Source organism: Dendropsophus ebraccatus, chromosome 5 (assembly GCF_027789765.1).
Source record: "Dendropsophus ebraccatus isolate aDenEbr1 chromosome 5, aDenEbr1.pat, whole genome shotgun sequence".
In the NCBI taxonomy this organism is placed as follows: Eukaryota; Metazoa; Chordata; class Amphibia; order Anura; family Hylidae; genus Dendropsophus; species Dendropsophus ebraccatus.
Window position 1 is genome coordinate 65,201,127 of NC_091458.1, and position 15,362 is coordinate 65,216,488.

Here is a 15,362-nt window from a genome sequence, read left to right on the forward strand (position 1 = left end):
CAACACTAAGGACAGGGCATGCTGGGATTTATAGGGGAGTGATTGGATGCAACTACCAATTAGGGGCGCACTGCCCCTTTAAATCTGAGACAGCCGGCGCGCGCGCGCCCTAGGAGGCGGGGACGCGCGCGCCGGCCGGCACAGCGGGAGACAGGAGCGTGGAGAGGTGAGGCGCCCCCCGGGGCCGAGGTGACAGCAGCGCCGGGTCCCCGACTATGGACACCGGCTGCTGCATAGGGCAGGTAGCGGTCGCGGCGGCGGCCCGGAACGCGGGACGCCGCCGCGGCCGTAACACATACATGCCTCTCATATCCACTTCTGAAATGAAATGGTCCCTAAAAATTTTGATTTTTGGAATGCTCATTTCATTGATAAATTTTTAATCCCTCTACCGTTCTAAAAAGTAAAAGGAGATTTGACATATTGTAAATTGACATATTTCTTACAAGCAGAGAATATCAAACTTTGAAAAATATTCCAAAGTTTATCAAAATGTTGACATTTTACACAAACAATCACTCTATACATTGACCTAAAGTCAAGTACAAAAATAAAGTTGCAGAATAACTTGGATAAATTAACCCCTTGCTAATCCATGAGGTGCATGGCACCTGCTGGTCATGGCCAACATCAGTGATGACTAATTAAGGGATCATTTAACTGTTTAGATGCAGTGGGTCAATCAGCTCCCCCGCAATGTAATCCCGCGGTTCCAACTGACTGTCATGTCCTCTCCTGGGCCTAAGGACCTGCTGTGACATCTCTGCCGATAAAGTCTGCCTGAGACAGACTGTATCAGCAGAGCAACGATCAGTGTAATGCAAATAGGGGAAAAGCCTTACACTCTGCATCATACCTGGGTACTATTCTGACTCTCTAATGTATGAATTGGACTGCAGTCTATACTTCTTGCCTGACTCATCTGGTCTGCTGGGCTAGCTGCAACCCACACCTGGGCCATGCTTGTGCAGTGACCTGGGGCTGCCTAGCAGCAAAACTCAAGCTTCATTATCCTGGAACAGTATAAATAATGAAGACCTAGAGGGCACTTATTGAAAAGCTTAAGATGTTTGTCCAGAAGGTTCTGACTGAAAGACGTCTTCATGCGGCCTAAGCCAGATGGAAATGAAAAAGGAAAAGAATAACCTCAAGAGAGTCACTGGATATAACTGTACTGTAATCTCTTATATGGTCTGCAGATATTAGCCTTAAAATTCTAAAGAGGCCATAGCACATGTACCATTAATAGAATTACAATCTTTATTAAATTGTATGAAAACAAATTACAATAAAAGTTACATTATTAGTTCAATTGTGTTCATGGAGGTAAGACAAACTAGCACCAGGTATTTTCTCAGTAGAAAGTAATGATGATAAGTCACTTGTATATTGCACAATGACCCACTATATAAAGAGAAGTGCAAGGTACAGTACACATTTGTTCAGCAGCAAATCAAAACAGGCAGGTTGCAGTCACTATATATATATCTGGTCATAAGCCCATAAAAATGTTTTGTAATATACGTGCATCAAACCCAGAACTGGGCCCATTGCTGGCCAATTTCAGATCTATTACAGACAGGGAACTGGTTATTTCAGTTCTTTGTCACAGTAAAGAGTTGGGCTGTCAGCATTTAATCCCAATGGGACTATATGTAGGAGAGCACTATACAATCAAACAGGTCATATAAGAAAATGGGCTACAGGGATAGTACTACTATGCTGATAATTGGTAAGAAATGTGAAAGAAGAGGGTCAAGAAGAAAATTTTAAAAAGCTACATATGTTGGGTAAGCTATTAGGTCATTTGGTTTCACCCAATTATTGTTCTGAACATAACAAGAACTTTTGAACTCCCTTAGTATTCTCCTTTAACACTCCTGTTATTAAGGCATTCCGTGAATACAACACCCTTTTCGGGAAAAAGTACTTCCTTGTGTTTCCCTTGTGGAACGTTAACAAATGCTTTCAAAATGTGACCTCCTGCTTTAGCATTTCCCCTCTAAAACATGTTTCCTTTCATTGCTTCCCTATTTAATGTATGCACTTTTCCACTATTTCTTTAACCTCTATATTCATAGTTGTATAGGAAAGGCTATGTGTGTTAGATCATCAGTACATACAGAACTTATACACTCCGGACTACAGTAACTGAAACTGAACCTAAAAAGAATATTGTTTATCCCCAAAGGTATGCTCTGTTTTATTAAGCTTTGTGGTGTAGGTTTTAACTATATTTATATTGTGAATGACCAGCTAGGCATGTACAACAGTATATAAAATATAGGTAAACATATGTGTATAATATTAACAGCAGTAGGGCTCCTTTTGTTGGCTACAGTTAAGCTTTTCCTTTATTGTTGCAGCTGCCATGTATTCTATAAAACATGTAAGTAGTCTAAAAAGATATAAACTACAGAATACATAGTTTAATTGCATGTGATCAATGTATGTAAAAGGAGATATTATGAGCTAGGGAGACTTAGAGGACATAGAGAAGCAAGAGTAGAGAAAATAAGAAAGTACATAAACTGTATACAGAGAAAACATATTGCAGTTATTGTTCATGCCTTCTGTATACCTTTACATACACTGACAGTATAAATACTATACATAGCAGTGGTTGGACATATAATAAGAGAATGATCTGTTTCATTACTGTTGGGGCCTAGGGATGTAATTTACAATCTACCATACTAACTTTAATCTAGCCCTTCTTTGTAAGTCTGAATTAATGGGAAATTAAATTGGCATTCTTGCCCAATGTTTCCTTGTTTCCAATTCAAAGGCATTTCCTGCTAACACAAAAGAGCTTTGTCTTTTTATAAGCAGTTGTGCACCTTTGCCAACCACTCCGTCATTAGAATTACAATCCTATTCATCCTTGACATCCAAGACACATCTGGAAGCTCCGAGCCCAGACAGACTCAATAACAGTACAGTACATCCCAATCCGGGAATGGGAGGCCTGATGCACTTATTCCAAGTGTTAGTGCTCAGGCAGATGTCGGAGCCCTCAGTACAGCTGCCTATGTTTACAGGTAAAAATCGATTATTTTAATTCAGGGAATGTAGGATAGACTTTAAGGCAATAAGAGCTTGAAAAAGTCTTTGATCTATTCAATAAAATAACTTGTGGACAGATACAGAGGCTCTTCTAAGGCTTTGCAGTGGCTGGCCAAGCTTTTTGTTGTCATTTCTAGCTGTTCAAGCTTTGGGGTGTTCTAGCAGTTTCATGTATCAGTTGATATTTCTGAGTTTGTGAGTTGGTGTAAATTCCTATCCAGCTTTATATCTGGGGATGTAGATGAAGCTATGCCCACATGCAGTGGCCAATGGCTTTGCATGTTGCTAGAAATACTGTCATCTTCCTAGCAAAGTGGAGCAACTATGGTCTCATGCAATATCCACTGCATAATAGCCTGCACTTGCTGTACTCAGCCTAATAGTCAATGACAATAGTATCTTATTCTTGGCTTAAAAAATCCACAAATACAGTGTAGCTATATATCATGCAGATCTGGTTGGTATAGCATATGCCCCAAAACTCCCATGCACCCAAACTTAAGCGGTAATCTTTTCACAGACTTTACTAACAAGAACCTTAAACGCTTATCACAGCAGTCATTTTTTCCCATTTTCCTCATCATCCCCCTAAGTTTTCTATCCATACAGTCATGTGAGGGCCTTATTTTGGGGTACATGGGTTAAATAAAATGATAATTTTATAGTTTAGGTTCTTACACATATAGTGATACCAATTATGTGGTATATTAGTGTTTTTTGTATTATTTTTTACATATTGAAGCATTACATGTTTTTACCTTTTTTATTGTTTTTATTATCATGTGGATAACTTTTTCTGTTCCACTAGAGGACTTTACCAGACAATTGCATGAAAACTGGTAAAATACTCAAAAAAGAATTATAATTAATAATGAGATGAGTGTGGTACTGCAGCTCAGCTCAGCTCTGTCTACGTGACTATGTACAATCCGGTACAAACCTTTTTAACAATGGAACTCATTGGAGTCTGTAATGCTAATTATTATTGGTCCATGTGCTTAAATCAACAATTAAAATAAAAGGATATCCTTTAGGCTGTATTCACACATAGGGGGACATGTATCATCCGGCGTATTTTTTTTCTCGGCGTAAAGAGCAGATTTGCGAATATTTTATTTGCAAAACGGTCGATTTGCGAATAAAATATTTGCAAATCGGCTCTTTACGCCGGGTATGCCGGGGAGGGGGTGTGGAGGGGGCGGAACAGGGGGCGCGGACTCACAGTCCGCGCAATTTATCTTTTTTTTTTTTTTTTTTTAAAGATACGCCGAAAACCTACTCCAGTCCTCAGCTGGCATAGGTTTTCGGCCTTACGCACCGGCTTGCACGGGATTTATGAAGAGGCAGTCCGCCGCAGAAAACGACGGACTTAATAAATGTCCCCCATAGTGTTTAATAAGCGCTTTTTTTCTGGTTTGATTCTGCCAAAACTGGGGCAAAAAATAGCAATATTTTACCATGATTGTGCAGTTCTCTGCAAAATATTGCTAATTAACATTAATTAAGCGCTAATTAAACGCAATGTGTGAACAAAACCTAAACAGTTTTTTTTTTTTTTTTTCATGGCATTTTCTAGGTTTTCTTGTGCTCAAATGTGTGTTAGGTATTGGTTAAATATGTTGGTGACTAGAGTTGGTGACTAGCATTGTGTGACATTTTCAAGGTCAAAGACGCTTTTAGCAACACATAGCATGCTTTAGCATGCTCGTCGGACCTTCTTCTGCTATTGTGGGCCTGTTTGTTTTTATAGAGCCTTGCTAGTTTGGCTCTTTAACAAAGAAATGATTCATAAGGTTATTATCCTCATTTGATTTGAATTTTGTACGAATAGTTATTTTTCTGTATTTGAATTGTTTATGTGAAGATGTGTTTGTCTTTTTTTAGAGTACAAAAAACAGAAACAGTTAAACTCTTCCTTAAAGGGGATCTGTCAGCTGTAATTCACATTCGAAACTGCTGATACTGTTGGATAGCTGTTAGGTCAAGGAGACACATGGTACAGAAGAAAACAGTTTTTATTCTGAGGTACGAGTCACGTTCTGGAAACACAGACAAGTATATAAAAGGTACCATGTGTCTCCTAGACCTAACAGCTATCTAACAATGTCAGCAGTTTAGATCGGACGTTTAAGCCAACAGATCCCCTTCAAATGGGTTGTCCAGGCAAATATTTCTGCATGGCTGCTGGTTCTATAAAAATAATAAACATGTTATACTCTCCTGCAGCTGTCGCAGTGATGCTCCCGGTCTTCCACTGGTCTCTTCTTCTTCCAGGTTCTATGCTGTCCAGTCCAGTCCCCACGGGACTTTCCTATTCAGCCAATCAGTGGTCACAATTGTGTCTCAACTCACTCATTGATAAGCTACAGATCCAATGGGGTTGGTACAGCACAGAACCTAAAAGAATAGTAGAGGACTGGGAGTGTTGGCGCTGCAAGAAATCGGAAGAGGTGAGTATAGCATTTTTATTAGCAGTGAAGAAAAAAAAAAATATTTTGCCTGCATAACCCCTTTAAGATATGCTTTACAAATAAAAAATAAACTTTCTCCTCATGTATAGCACAGTCTTGTAACATTTTAATTAGGGTATCATGGAATTGAAATAGTTAATTCTATACATGATTGTCTATCCTGTGGCCCTCCAGCTGTCTCAAAAATACAACTTCAAGAAGGCTTTAACAGTGGTAAGCATGTTGGTAGTGCTGTGCATTAAGCTATAATATAATTGATGTAACAGCAACCAGAAGATGGCAACAAAAAGGATAACCGGAAAATGTAGGTCTATCAAATCACAAGACACATTATTACAACCCATCTGTTGTTGAAATAACAAGTTAAACATACAAAAAGCATAAGGCAGATTCTACACAGCAACACGTGTCATGCGACAGCACGTCACATCGGTCTTGTGACTTTATTACACTTGCCATCTGTCTTAAAAAAAATAGTCAGACTGCAGAGAAGTCGCTCGAGGGTTGCAGTTACATTTGATCTGCATTGTTGCCAAAATTATTATTGCAACCAAAAATCCATAAAAGTTTGGAATCATACTATTTCACATCAGTGCATTTCCCTTAGGATTGCATACTTCTTTGTTTTTAGTCCCTAAACAGAACTGTTATGTTTGTAACTGTGTTACTTTTGTTTATCTCTTATAATATACATTTTAATGATGTCTTATTGTGTTACACAGCTTTAAACCTCCATACGCTATAAATGATGTGGCTTTCTCTGCTGGTATTGGTGGGTCTGATTCTTTTGTACAGATGGTACAGGCAGAGTCAGATACTGGAGAATCTCTCAGATAAATATGTCTTCATCACCGGGTGTGACACTGGATTTGGAAACCACCTGGCCAAACAACTGGAAAAACGGGGAATGAAGGTTTTGGCAGCTTGCTTGACAGAGTGCGGGGCTGAGAAATTAAAGAAGGAGACATCAAGCAGAGTGCAGACTATAATCCTTGATGTCACTGATAGTCAAGGTGTGAGATCTGCTGCTGACTGGATCAAACAGCAAGTTAAAGGAGAAGGTAAAAATACTACATGATAATCATGTTGACTACTGCATGAGTTTGGTTTAGTCTGCATGCGATAATCGAGACTAAAACACGTCTCTCCACATCCTGGAAAGGGGGGGGGGGGGGGGGTTAACTGAAAACTTTTGCTCATCTGGTTTATAGGCAATGGCTTCCACCCCACCCCCCACTCCCCCTTCTCAAGCACTTTCAGGCTATGTGATGGCTATTTAACCAAAAAGGAGAGTGATGCAGTAATGTATCAGGTGACGTATAACTACATATTAACATTATTTTCTTTTTCTGTTTTGTTAATAGGGTTATGGGGACTTGTGAATAACGCTGGCATTAGTATACCTACAGCACCCAATGGGTGGCTCAATAAGGAAGACTTTGTCAAAGTGCTCAACGTGAATTTATTTGGAATGATTGATGTGACACTAAGTCTACTTCCTTTTATCATGAGAGCCAGAGGGCGAATTATTAACGTGTCCAGTGTGATGGGCAGACTGGCGTTTGTGGGAGGAGGATACAGCATTTCCAGATTTGGAGTAGAAGCTTTCTCAGATGCTTTGAGGTACAATATTTTAAATTCCATCATGTGTGGATGCTGTTTTATCTGGATGCAAAGTTACTGCTCACCCCTTTGATACGTCTATGGGAGAATTATTTTTTCCTGTGAAATGCAATAGAGAATAGAAAGACAGAAGGACATCTTTCTTTGTAAAATGATATTAAGGTTAGATCATTTAAAATATTGTATAGCTAAATATTTTTTTTTGTTTAGGCCACTTAAACCAGAAGAGGAGCATACACATACTGTATTTTCAGGCCTATAAGACAACTGGGCGTATAAGATGACCCTTGATTTTTACGGGTTTCTCTTATACGCCGGAAAATGGTAAAGTGAAACTTTTTGCATTCTAACTCCTCTACACAGGTGTAAAAGGTGAATTTAGCAGTTTTCATACCTTATTTTATATCATACGTCATGCTGCTTGTTCAAGTATAAAGTGATCTTTTATCAAGTGCAGATTGTGCTAAGTGGGCGGGGCTTCATGGCAACAGCACCACTTAGCCAGGCCCACAGGGCCACCGTTGACCCCACCCCTCCATGATGTCATAGGGACATCGGCTCCGCACCCCGGCAGACCATTGGAACAGGCTGGCCTAAAGGTCTAGGTCCCCCCCCTCTAGGTTGGCCCATACCAGTGTGTGTGTGTTGAGGGGGCGGGGCCTATATGTCTATGACATCACAGAGGGGTGGGGCCAATGGTGGCTCTGTGGGCGGGGCTAAGTGATGCTTAGCACAATCTGCAGTTGATAAAAGATCACTTTTTACTTGAACAAGCACCATGACGTATGATATAAAATAAGGTATGAAAACTGTTAAATTTACCCTTTACACCTGTGTAGAGAAAACAGAATGCAAAAAGGGGGTGCATGATCACTTTAACTCCTGTCTGACTGCAGCAGGGTTTATTAGCTGGAGCCCTGCTGCAGTCAGGCAGGGGTTAACTGAAGTTGAAAATAAACAACAATCAACTCACCTGTGACTCGTTCCCGGCAGCTGAACATCTCCCATTATGTTCCCGACGCAGACAGTGTGATGCACACTGTCTGCGCCGGAGGTCCCTGAAGCTCTCCCGGCAGCCGAGCGTCTCCGAGCTTCTTCCATGAGACGCTCGGCTTCCAGGAGAGCTTCAAGAACCTCCGGCGCAGGCAGTGTTCATCACTTCGGGAACTTCCCGTGCCTCTGTCTTTCTCCTGAAGCTCTCCCAGCAGCTGAGGGTCTCTGAGCTTCTCCGATGAGATGCTCAGCTGCCGGGGGAGCTTCGGGGATCTCCTCGGGGTGGGGATGAGGCCAATTTTGAGCTCCCCCACCGTATGCGGCAACCATACCCGGCGTATAAGACGACTCCGACTGCTGAAAAGATTTTTTTGGGGTTAAAAAGTTGTGTTATATGCCAGAAAATACTGTAAGTTACAAAATCCCCTGAAAATTAACTTTGTAAGTTCCCACACTGTATGTAAAGGAATCTTTTTGCTATAAGAATAAAGAATCATTTGTAATCTGTCCCTTACCCTTAGTTGATTCCTTCTACATTTTTTCTTCCTCTTTCAATGTGCCAGGATTCTGATGTAAGTTTATCTCAGCAATAAATAGGTAGATGGTGACTGACATGAGGTGAAGACTCACTCCTCTCCATATTACACTGCCCTAACACTGGAGATCTTTACAGTACAAATATAACAATATAAGATTCTATGTATTGTGTATATATATTGTATATAGGTATATGGGTTGTTTGTGTGGAGGAATGAGTGTGGGGATGGACCGGTGTTTTATGTTATGGTGTTTGTAAATGTTTCTATTTGTTGTTTTATTCTGGTAAGATACGGTATGTTTTTTTTCTGTATTTATTTATTGTTATGTATAAAGTTTTAACAAAAGAAATACAGTACAGTAAAAAGAATACTGTTCCTATATAGCTCCAACATATTCTTCAGCGCTGTACAGAGATTGTAGTCACGCATATTGGTCCCTGTCCCCAATGGGGATCACAATGTTTTGGAAAGTGTGATAAAATCCATGCAAACATTGAGGGACATACATGCAGCTGTTATCCTTGATGGCATTTGATCCCAGGATGCCAACACTATAAAGCAACATAGCTAACCTCTGTGCCCCCCACAATATGGCTAACCTGTGTGCCCCCCACAACATGGCTAACCTCTGTACCACCCACAAGGTAGCTATCAGCTCCTTCTCTTCACCATGTCATGCTGCCCTTACTGCTGCAGTTTCTACTGGGCTCAGATGTTAGCTCCTCCTATGGGGGCGGGGCTAAATCAATGTAAATGTATGCCCCACACAACTGATGACTCACTGTTCCCTTAATGGAGGAACAGGAAACAGACAGGGAGCGTGACATCACAGGAAGTAAAGAAAACACAGGCAGAAGGGTCATGTGACTAAACCGGAGAACACAATAAGCACTCTAAACAAAAAAATGAAAGTGCATAGACAACAAACAGCATCCACAAAAGTCAATTCAATGCTAGTTTATTAAAAAATCCTGGACAATTTGCTAGCTTCTATGGGAGCATCGGCGCTCCTGCTCCTACAATGAGAATCACACCCAGAGAGGAAAATTTATAGAGAATTTTTGCTGCCAGCGGCACTACTTTACTGCCATTTAAAACAGTGCAACTGCGCCAGAACCTATATTTTATGACTGGTCATAATAAGAACAGGGGGAGATTTATCAAACCTGGTGTAAAGTGAAACTGGCTCAGTTGCCCCTAGCAACCAATCAGATTCCACCTTTCATTTCTCACAGACTTTTTGGAAAATGAGAGGTGGAATCTGATTGGTTGCTAGGGGCAATTGAGCCAGTTTCACTTTATACCATGTTTGATAAATCTCCCCCATAATCTTTCACAATTTTCTATACACAGTGAAAATAATAATCTATTTCAATATAGGTCCTGAAACTGTATGATAATGCACACAAAAATATTGTATATAATGTATTTATTACATACACACTTACATGCACCGCTGTTTCTGTTCATCAGGCGTGAACTTCGACCCTTTGGTGTTAGAATTTCTGTCATTGAACCAAGTTCGTATAAAACACCAGCTACAGATGAGGAGACCACAATACAAAGCCTCCATTCAATCTGGTCCCAGGCTCCTGAGTGGGCAAAGGAAACCTATGGACAGCAGTATTTTGAAGTCTGTGAGTAGTATTGTTTTTAGAACTTAGTACTAAGTACAGTGGTACCTTGGTTTAAGAGTAACTTGGTTTAAGAGCGTTTTGGTTTAAGAGCTCACAGTTTTTCAAAATTGTGACTTGGTTTAAGAGCATTGCTTTGGTTTAAGAGCTCCCTGTACTGGGTAGGAGCACGAGTGGAGGAGGGGCATGGTCTGCATAGCGGGGTTAACAGAACTGTACTCTGACTCAGGAAGTTTTCCACACCTTCCAAATCATAGTAGATGCACTTCAGGCTGGGGCTTGCATCAGGGGACAGGACTGTGGAGGTAATCTCTTCATAGCTGTAACCCCTCTCTCCCCAGATAGAGAGTGCTGCTATACTGTCCCCACATTTTCCCTTCTCATTCCTTCATGCTCCCTGCAGTCTCTGTCCTCCCTTGTGTTTCCTATCCTCTCCATTACTGTACAGTAACTTATATCACATATTCAGCTGTTTCTGAAGGTTTGTTTCTTCTGTTTTACACGTTATTCAGAATATAAAATGATTGTTTTTGAGTCATGGAACCAATTGTCTGCACATCAGTGATTTCTTATGGGAAAATTTGCTTTGGTTTAAGAGTTAATTTGGATTACAAGCACGGTCCCAGAACGAATTATGCTCGTAATCCAAGGCACCACTGTATTATAGAATCCTCCCAGTTTTGAGGCAGTGTCTTTTTTGTATTCAATGAAATAAATGCGATAAGATCCCTGATGTGTACAGAAGAGTCAGTGGTTACCTCCAGCCGAAGGACAAGACTTGTTATTACACTCAGGGGCGGTCTTGGCATTTCTGGGGCCCCAAGCAAAGTCATGTCTGGGGCCCCCCCCATGCCCCCCCTCCTCGACATGCGCTGCCCCCCCCCCCAGTAGTCCTCTTATAACCCTCCTACCACCATACAGAGATTACATATCACCTCAAAACTGCTCTGAACAAAACAGGAAGATATTACCAATGATGCCATAACATAATACTGCCACACCATGACCCCTATCACTACAGACCCTATAACAGAGTGCAGTTACATCCAGTGACTTACAGGAGGCGTCTTCTCTGATCAGCGTCTTTTACTTTTTTTTCTTTCTCTTTCCATCCAGCGTGAGCCACCTTGAAGTCTTCTCCCGGCTGGTAATCTTCCTTCCAGAATCTGTCAGAGAAATATTTTAGGCTCCAACACATACAGTAGTTAGGTCCCCTCTACGTCTATATAGTAGTTACGCCCCTCTGTGCCCCCACAGATTAAAGGTGTCCCTGTGCTCCCACTTAATAATTAGGTATGTTCTGTGCCCCAGTATAGTAGTAAGGCATATAGGCACTTCTGTGCAGTCCCAATGTAATTAAGACCGCTGTGTGCTGCCCCCAGTTATATAGACCCCTTGTGCACTGCGGACAGTAGTAAATACCACTTGTGTGCTGCCCCCAGTAGTATATACCTCTTGTGTGCTGTCCCCAGTGGTATATAGACCCCCCTGTGTGCTCCCGCAGTTATATATAGACCTGTGTGATCACCCAGTTATACATAGCCCCCCTGTGTGCTCCCCCAGTATACTATATAGACCCCCTGTGTGCTGCTCCCAGACGTATATACCCCGTGTGCTCCCCCCAATTGTATATACCCCCCGTGTGCTGCCCCCAGTTATATATACCCCGTGTGCTGCCCCCAGTTTTATATACCCCCTGTGTGCTCCCCCACTTGTATATAGCCTCCCTGTGAGCTCCCCCACTTGTATATAGCCCCCCTGTGTGCTCCCCCCTTATATAGCCCCCCTGTGAGCTCCCCCACTTGTATATAGCCCCCTGTGAGCTCCCCCACTTGTACATAGCCCCCTGTGAGCTCCCCCACTTGTATATAGCCCCCTGTGTGCTCCCGTTTATATAGCCCCCCTGTGCGCTCCCCCTGTTTATATAGCCCTCATGCACTCCCCCACTTATATAGAGCCCCCCTGTTTGCTCCCCTGTTTATATAGCCCCCCTATGCGCTCCCCCGTTTATATAGACCCCCACTGTGTGCTCCCCCCGTTTATGAAGCCCCCCTGTGCGCTCCCCCGTTTATATAGCCCCCTGTGCGCTCCCCCCGTTTATATAGCCCCCCTGTGCGCTCCCCCCGTTTATATAGCCCCCCTGTGCGCTCCCCCCGTTTATATAGCCCCCCTATGCGCTCCCCCCATTTATATAGCCCCCCGTGCGCTCCCCCCGTTTATATAGCCCCCTGTGCGCTCCCCCCATTTATATAGCCCCCTGTGCGCTCCCCCCGTTTATATAGCCCCCTGTGCGCTCCCCCCGTTTATATAGCCCCCCTGTGCGCTCCTCCCGTTTTATATAGGCCCCCACTGTGTGCTCTACCTCCTATATAGTATATAACACAAAAAACAAAAAAAAACAAAACATTTTTACTCACCTGGGACCGGCATCTCCTCTTCTCTTCTCGTCTCTTCTCTTCCTTCTTGTGGCTGCGGGAAGTGTTTCCCCTGCGGTCACATAAGGCCGCTCTCCCGTTGTCATGGCACGGGCGCTCCAGTGACGCCTCGAGCGCCGGCACCAGAGACACAGAGCAGCCTCTTGTGACCGCAGGGAAAACACTTCCTGGGGCCACAAGAGTGCCAATGGCTCCTGCCCTGTCAGTGACGCTGCTCCCTGTAACTATGTGCGCTCGTTACGAGCGCACATAGTTAGCCGCAGCGGTCTTGGGCACCAGAGCGTGGTGCCCAAGACCGCTACTGATTACACTAAATCCTAAGGCCAAGTTTTACACATCATTGTGGGCTATTTTCCAAACCATAAAACTGCTGCTTTCAGTAGTAGAACAGCTGTTTGCAATTTTGTGGGCCAAAATTCTCAAATGGGCCAAAATAAAGCTCAAATTAAAAGAAAAATTTTTTGAGCCTCAAAATGAGGCTTAAAAAACAATGTGTGAACATAGCTTTATTGGGATTAACTTTGCACATTCATCATTGTTCAAGATTAGTGATGAGCGAACATTTTCGTAAATGTTCGTACAAACATGACGCTAATTGTTCGTGTTCACCAATCACAATTTGTTCGATGATCGAAATGGTTATAACCATCATTTTCGCACATATTCGAACTTGTGAACATACGCAACAGCGTAATTTACGCTTTGCACCTGATAATCTGTACGCATGTGTGTTAATCTAGACCAAAACTTATATAATGTGTACACAAATAAATGCAAATTAATGCATACACAAATGCACACAGAGCTGTGTAATTTACATTTTGCACCTGATAATCTCTACACATGTGCTTAGACCGAAACGTACGCTTCTACTGTATGTTCAATATTTGTTTGTTAATGTTTGGCGAACATGAACTGATCGCAATCCTTTTTTTTAATGTTTGTATTCGGGTTCCGAACCGAACATTGGGATGTTCGCTCATTGCTATTCAAGATCTCCTATGTATTTTCTTAAAGGGGAACGATCAGTAGGTTAGACAAATTTAACCTGCTGATAGCTCCCTTGTGTGCACGGGGCGCTGAGGATGAAGGCATGGCCTTTACCTTTATTCTCAGCGTCATTCCTAGGGGGTTTGTTTTGAAATCCACTGGCCGGTCAGGCTGCTAGGGGCACTGGAGGCTACCACCTCCAAGTACCGATCTGGCCAACCAGTTGCATTGATAATCATTAGAACTGGTGGGTTAGTGGGGGTGGGGGGGGGGGGGGGAGGAAATGAGCATGTGGGGAGCAGACCCGCCACCAGTGCTTCTATTAGCCTCAATGGGAAGCCAATTTCACAACAAACAGCACAGGAATGCCGAGGATGAAAGTAAGAGACATACCTTCATCCTCAGTACCCTTAGATTCGTCTAACCTGCTGATAGCTCCATATTTTGCATGGGGTACTAAGGATAAAGTTATGTAGTCTAACCTGCTGATAGTTACCCTTTAGACTGCGTTCACACGTACAGAATCTGCAGCAGATTTAATGGTGCAGATTTTAAGTTACAGATTCAAAGCAAATCTTCTGCGGATCCTGTACATGTGAATGCATCCTTAGGCCATTTTCACACAACGTATGTGTTGTATAAATCACGGCCGTTGTTGCAATTTGCAACAATAGCCGTGATTTATACAACACATACGTTGTGTGGGAATTAATGGAATCCTGGCCGAAGCGTATACACATAGTATATACTCCGGGATGATCTTCAGTAACACCGGCCATTCTGTCATCCAGCTGGGTCGCAGAACGGCCGGTTTTATACTTGGTGTGAACATGGCCTTAAGCTGTTTCCTACGCGCTTTTTTTTTTTTTTTAAAGCAGAATTATTTGCACATAATTTATAAACATAAAAATATAAGATGTCCATATATCCCTATTATATTTACCCCTTTTTAAATCTCTTTCTATTCCAGATTGCAGATTCATCCAATACAGACTATCAAAGTGTAACCCTAACATATCCCAGGTGACTGACTGCATGGAACATGCTCTGACTGCTGTACACCCATGGACACGATATTCTGCAGGATGGATTACCAAACTCTTCTACCTTCCATTATCTTATCTCCCAACTTTTATGTCAGACTGCCTACTGGCTAGCCCTCTGTCAAAGCCACCATATTTTTCTGCTTCAAATATTAGTAAATGACTTAAATGACTGTGATAGAATAATAAACTGTAATTGTGCTATGCTTATTTAACTTTTAGCTGTCATGCTTTGAGATTTTATAAGCCTTTGAGGAAGGTGGGGGCACATTAGGGCTATGATTCTACAAGGTTTTGGTTTTTTTTGTGGGGGGGGGCAGCTCCCACGAAATTTTTTTTTAGCTTATTTAACACGCAATACAGAGTTATAGAACTTTGTAATGTGGTTAAATACCCGGTCTGGCCCCCTTCCCCCACTTTCGGACCCTCGACCCCTCCCCCCCGGAAGTTAAAGACTGTATACATTACCTATTACGATCGTCATGGTCCTCTTCTCCTGGGCGGCATCTGGTGACGACGATGTCAGAGCCGGGGGGCAGTCCGAGTCTTCTTCCTCCTCGGCGTCTTC

General features: G+C 42.4%; 1 protein-coding gene across 1 annotated transcript; it reads left to right on the forward strand.

Annotated features, from left to right (window-relative positions):
* Nucleotides 1–2,953: 2,953 nt before the first annotated feature.
* Nucleotides 2,954–15,004, forward strand: LOC138792695 (retinol dehydrogenase 7-like). Its single transcript, XM_069970406.1, has 5 exons — nucleotides 2,954–3,041; nucleotides 6,260–6,598; nucleotides 6,902–7,160; nucleotides 10,166–10,329; nucleotides 14,722–15,004. The coding sequence occupies exons 2-5, from the start codon at nucleotides 6,283–6,285 to the stop codon at nucleotides 14,955–14,957; spliced, it is 975 nt and encodes a 324-aa protein (XP_069826507.1). The 5' UTR covers nucleotides 2,954–3,041; nucleotides 6,260–6,282; the 3' UTR covers nucleotides 14,958–15,004.
* The last annotated feature ends 358 nt before the right edge of the window (nucleotides 15,005–15,362 follow it).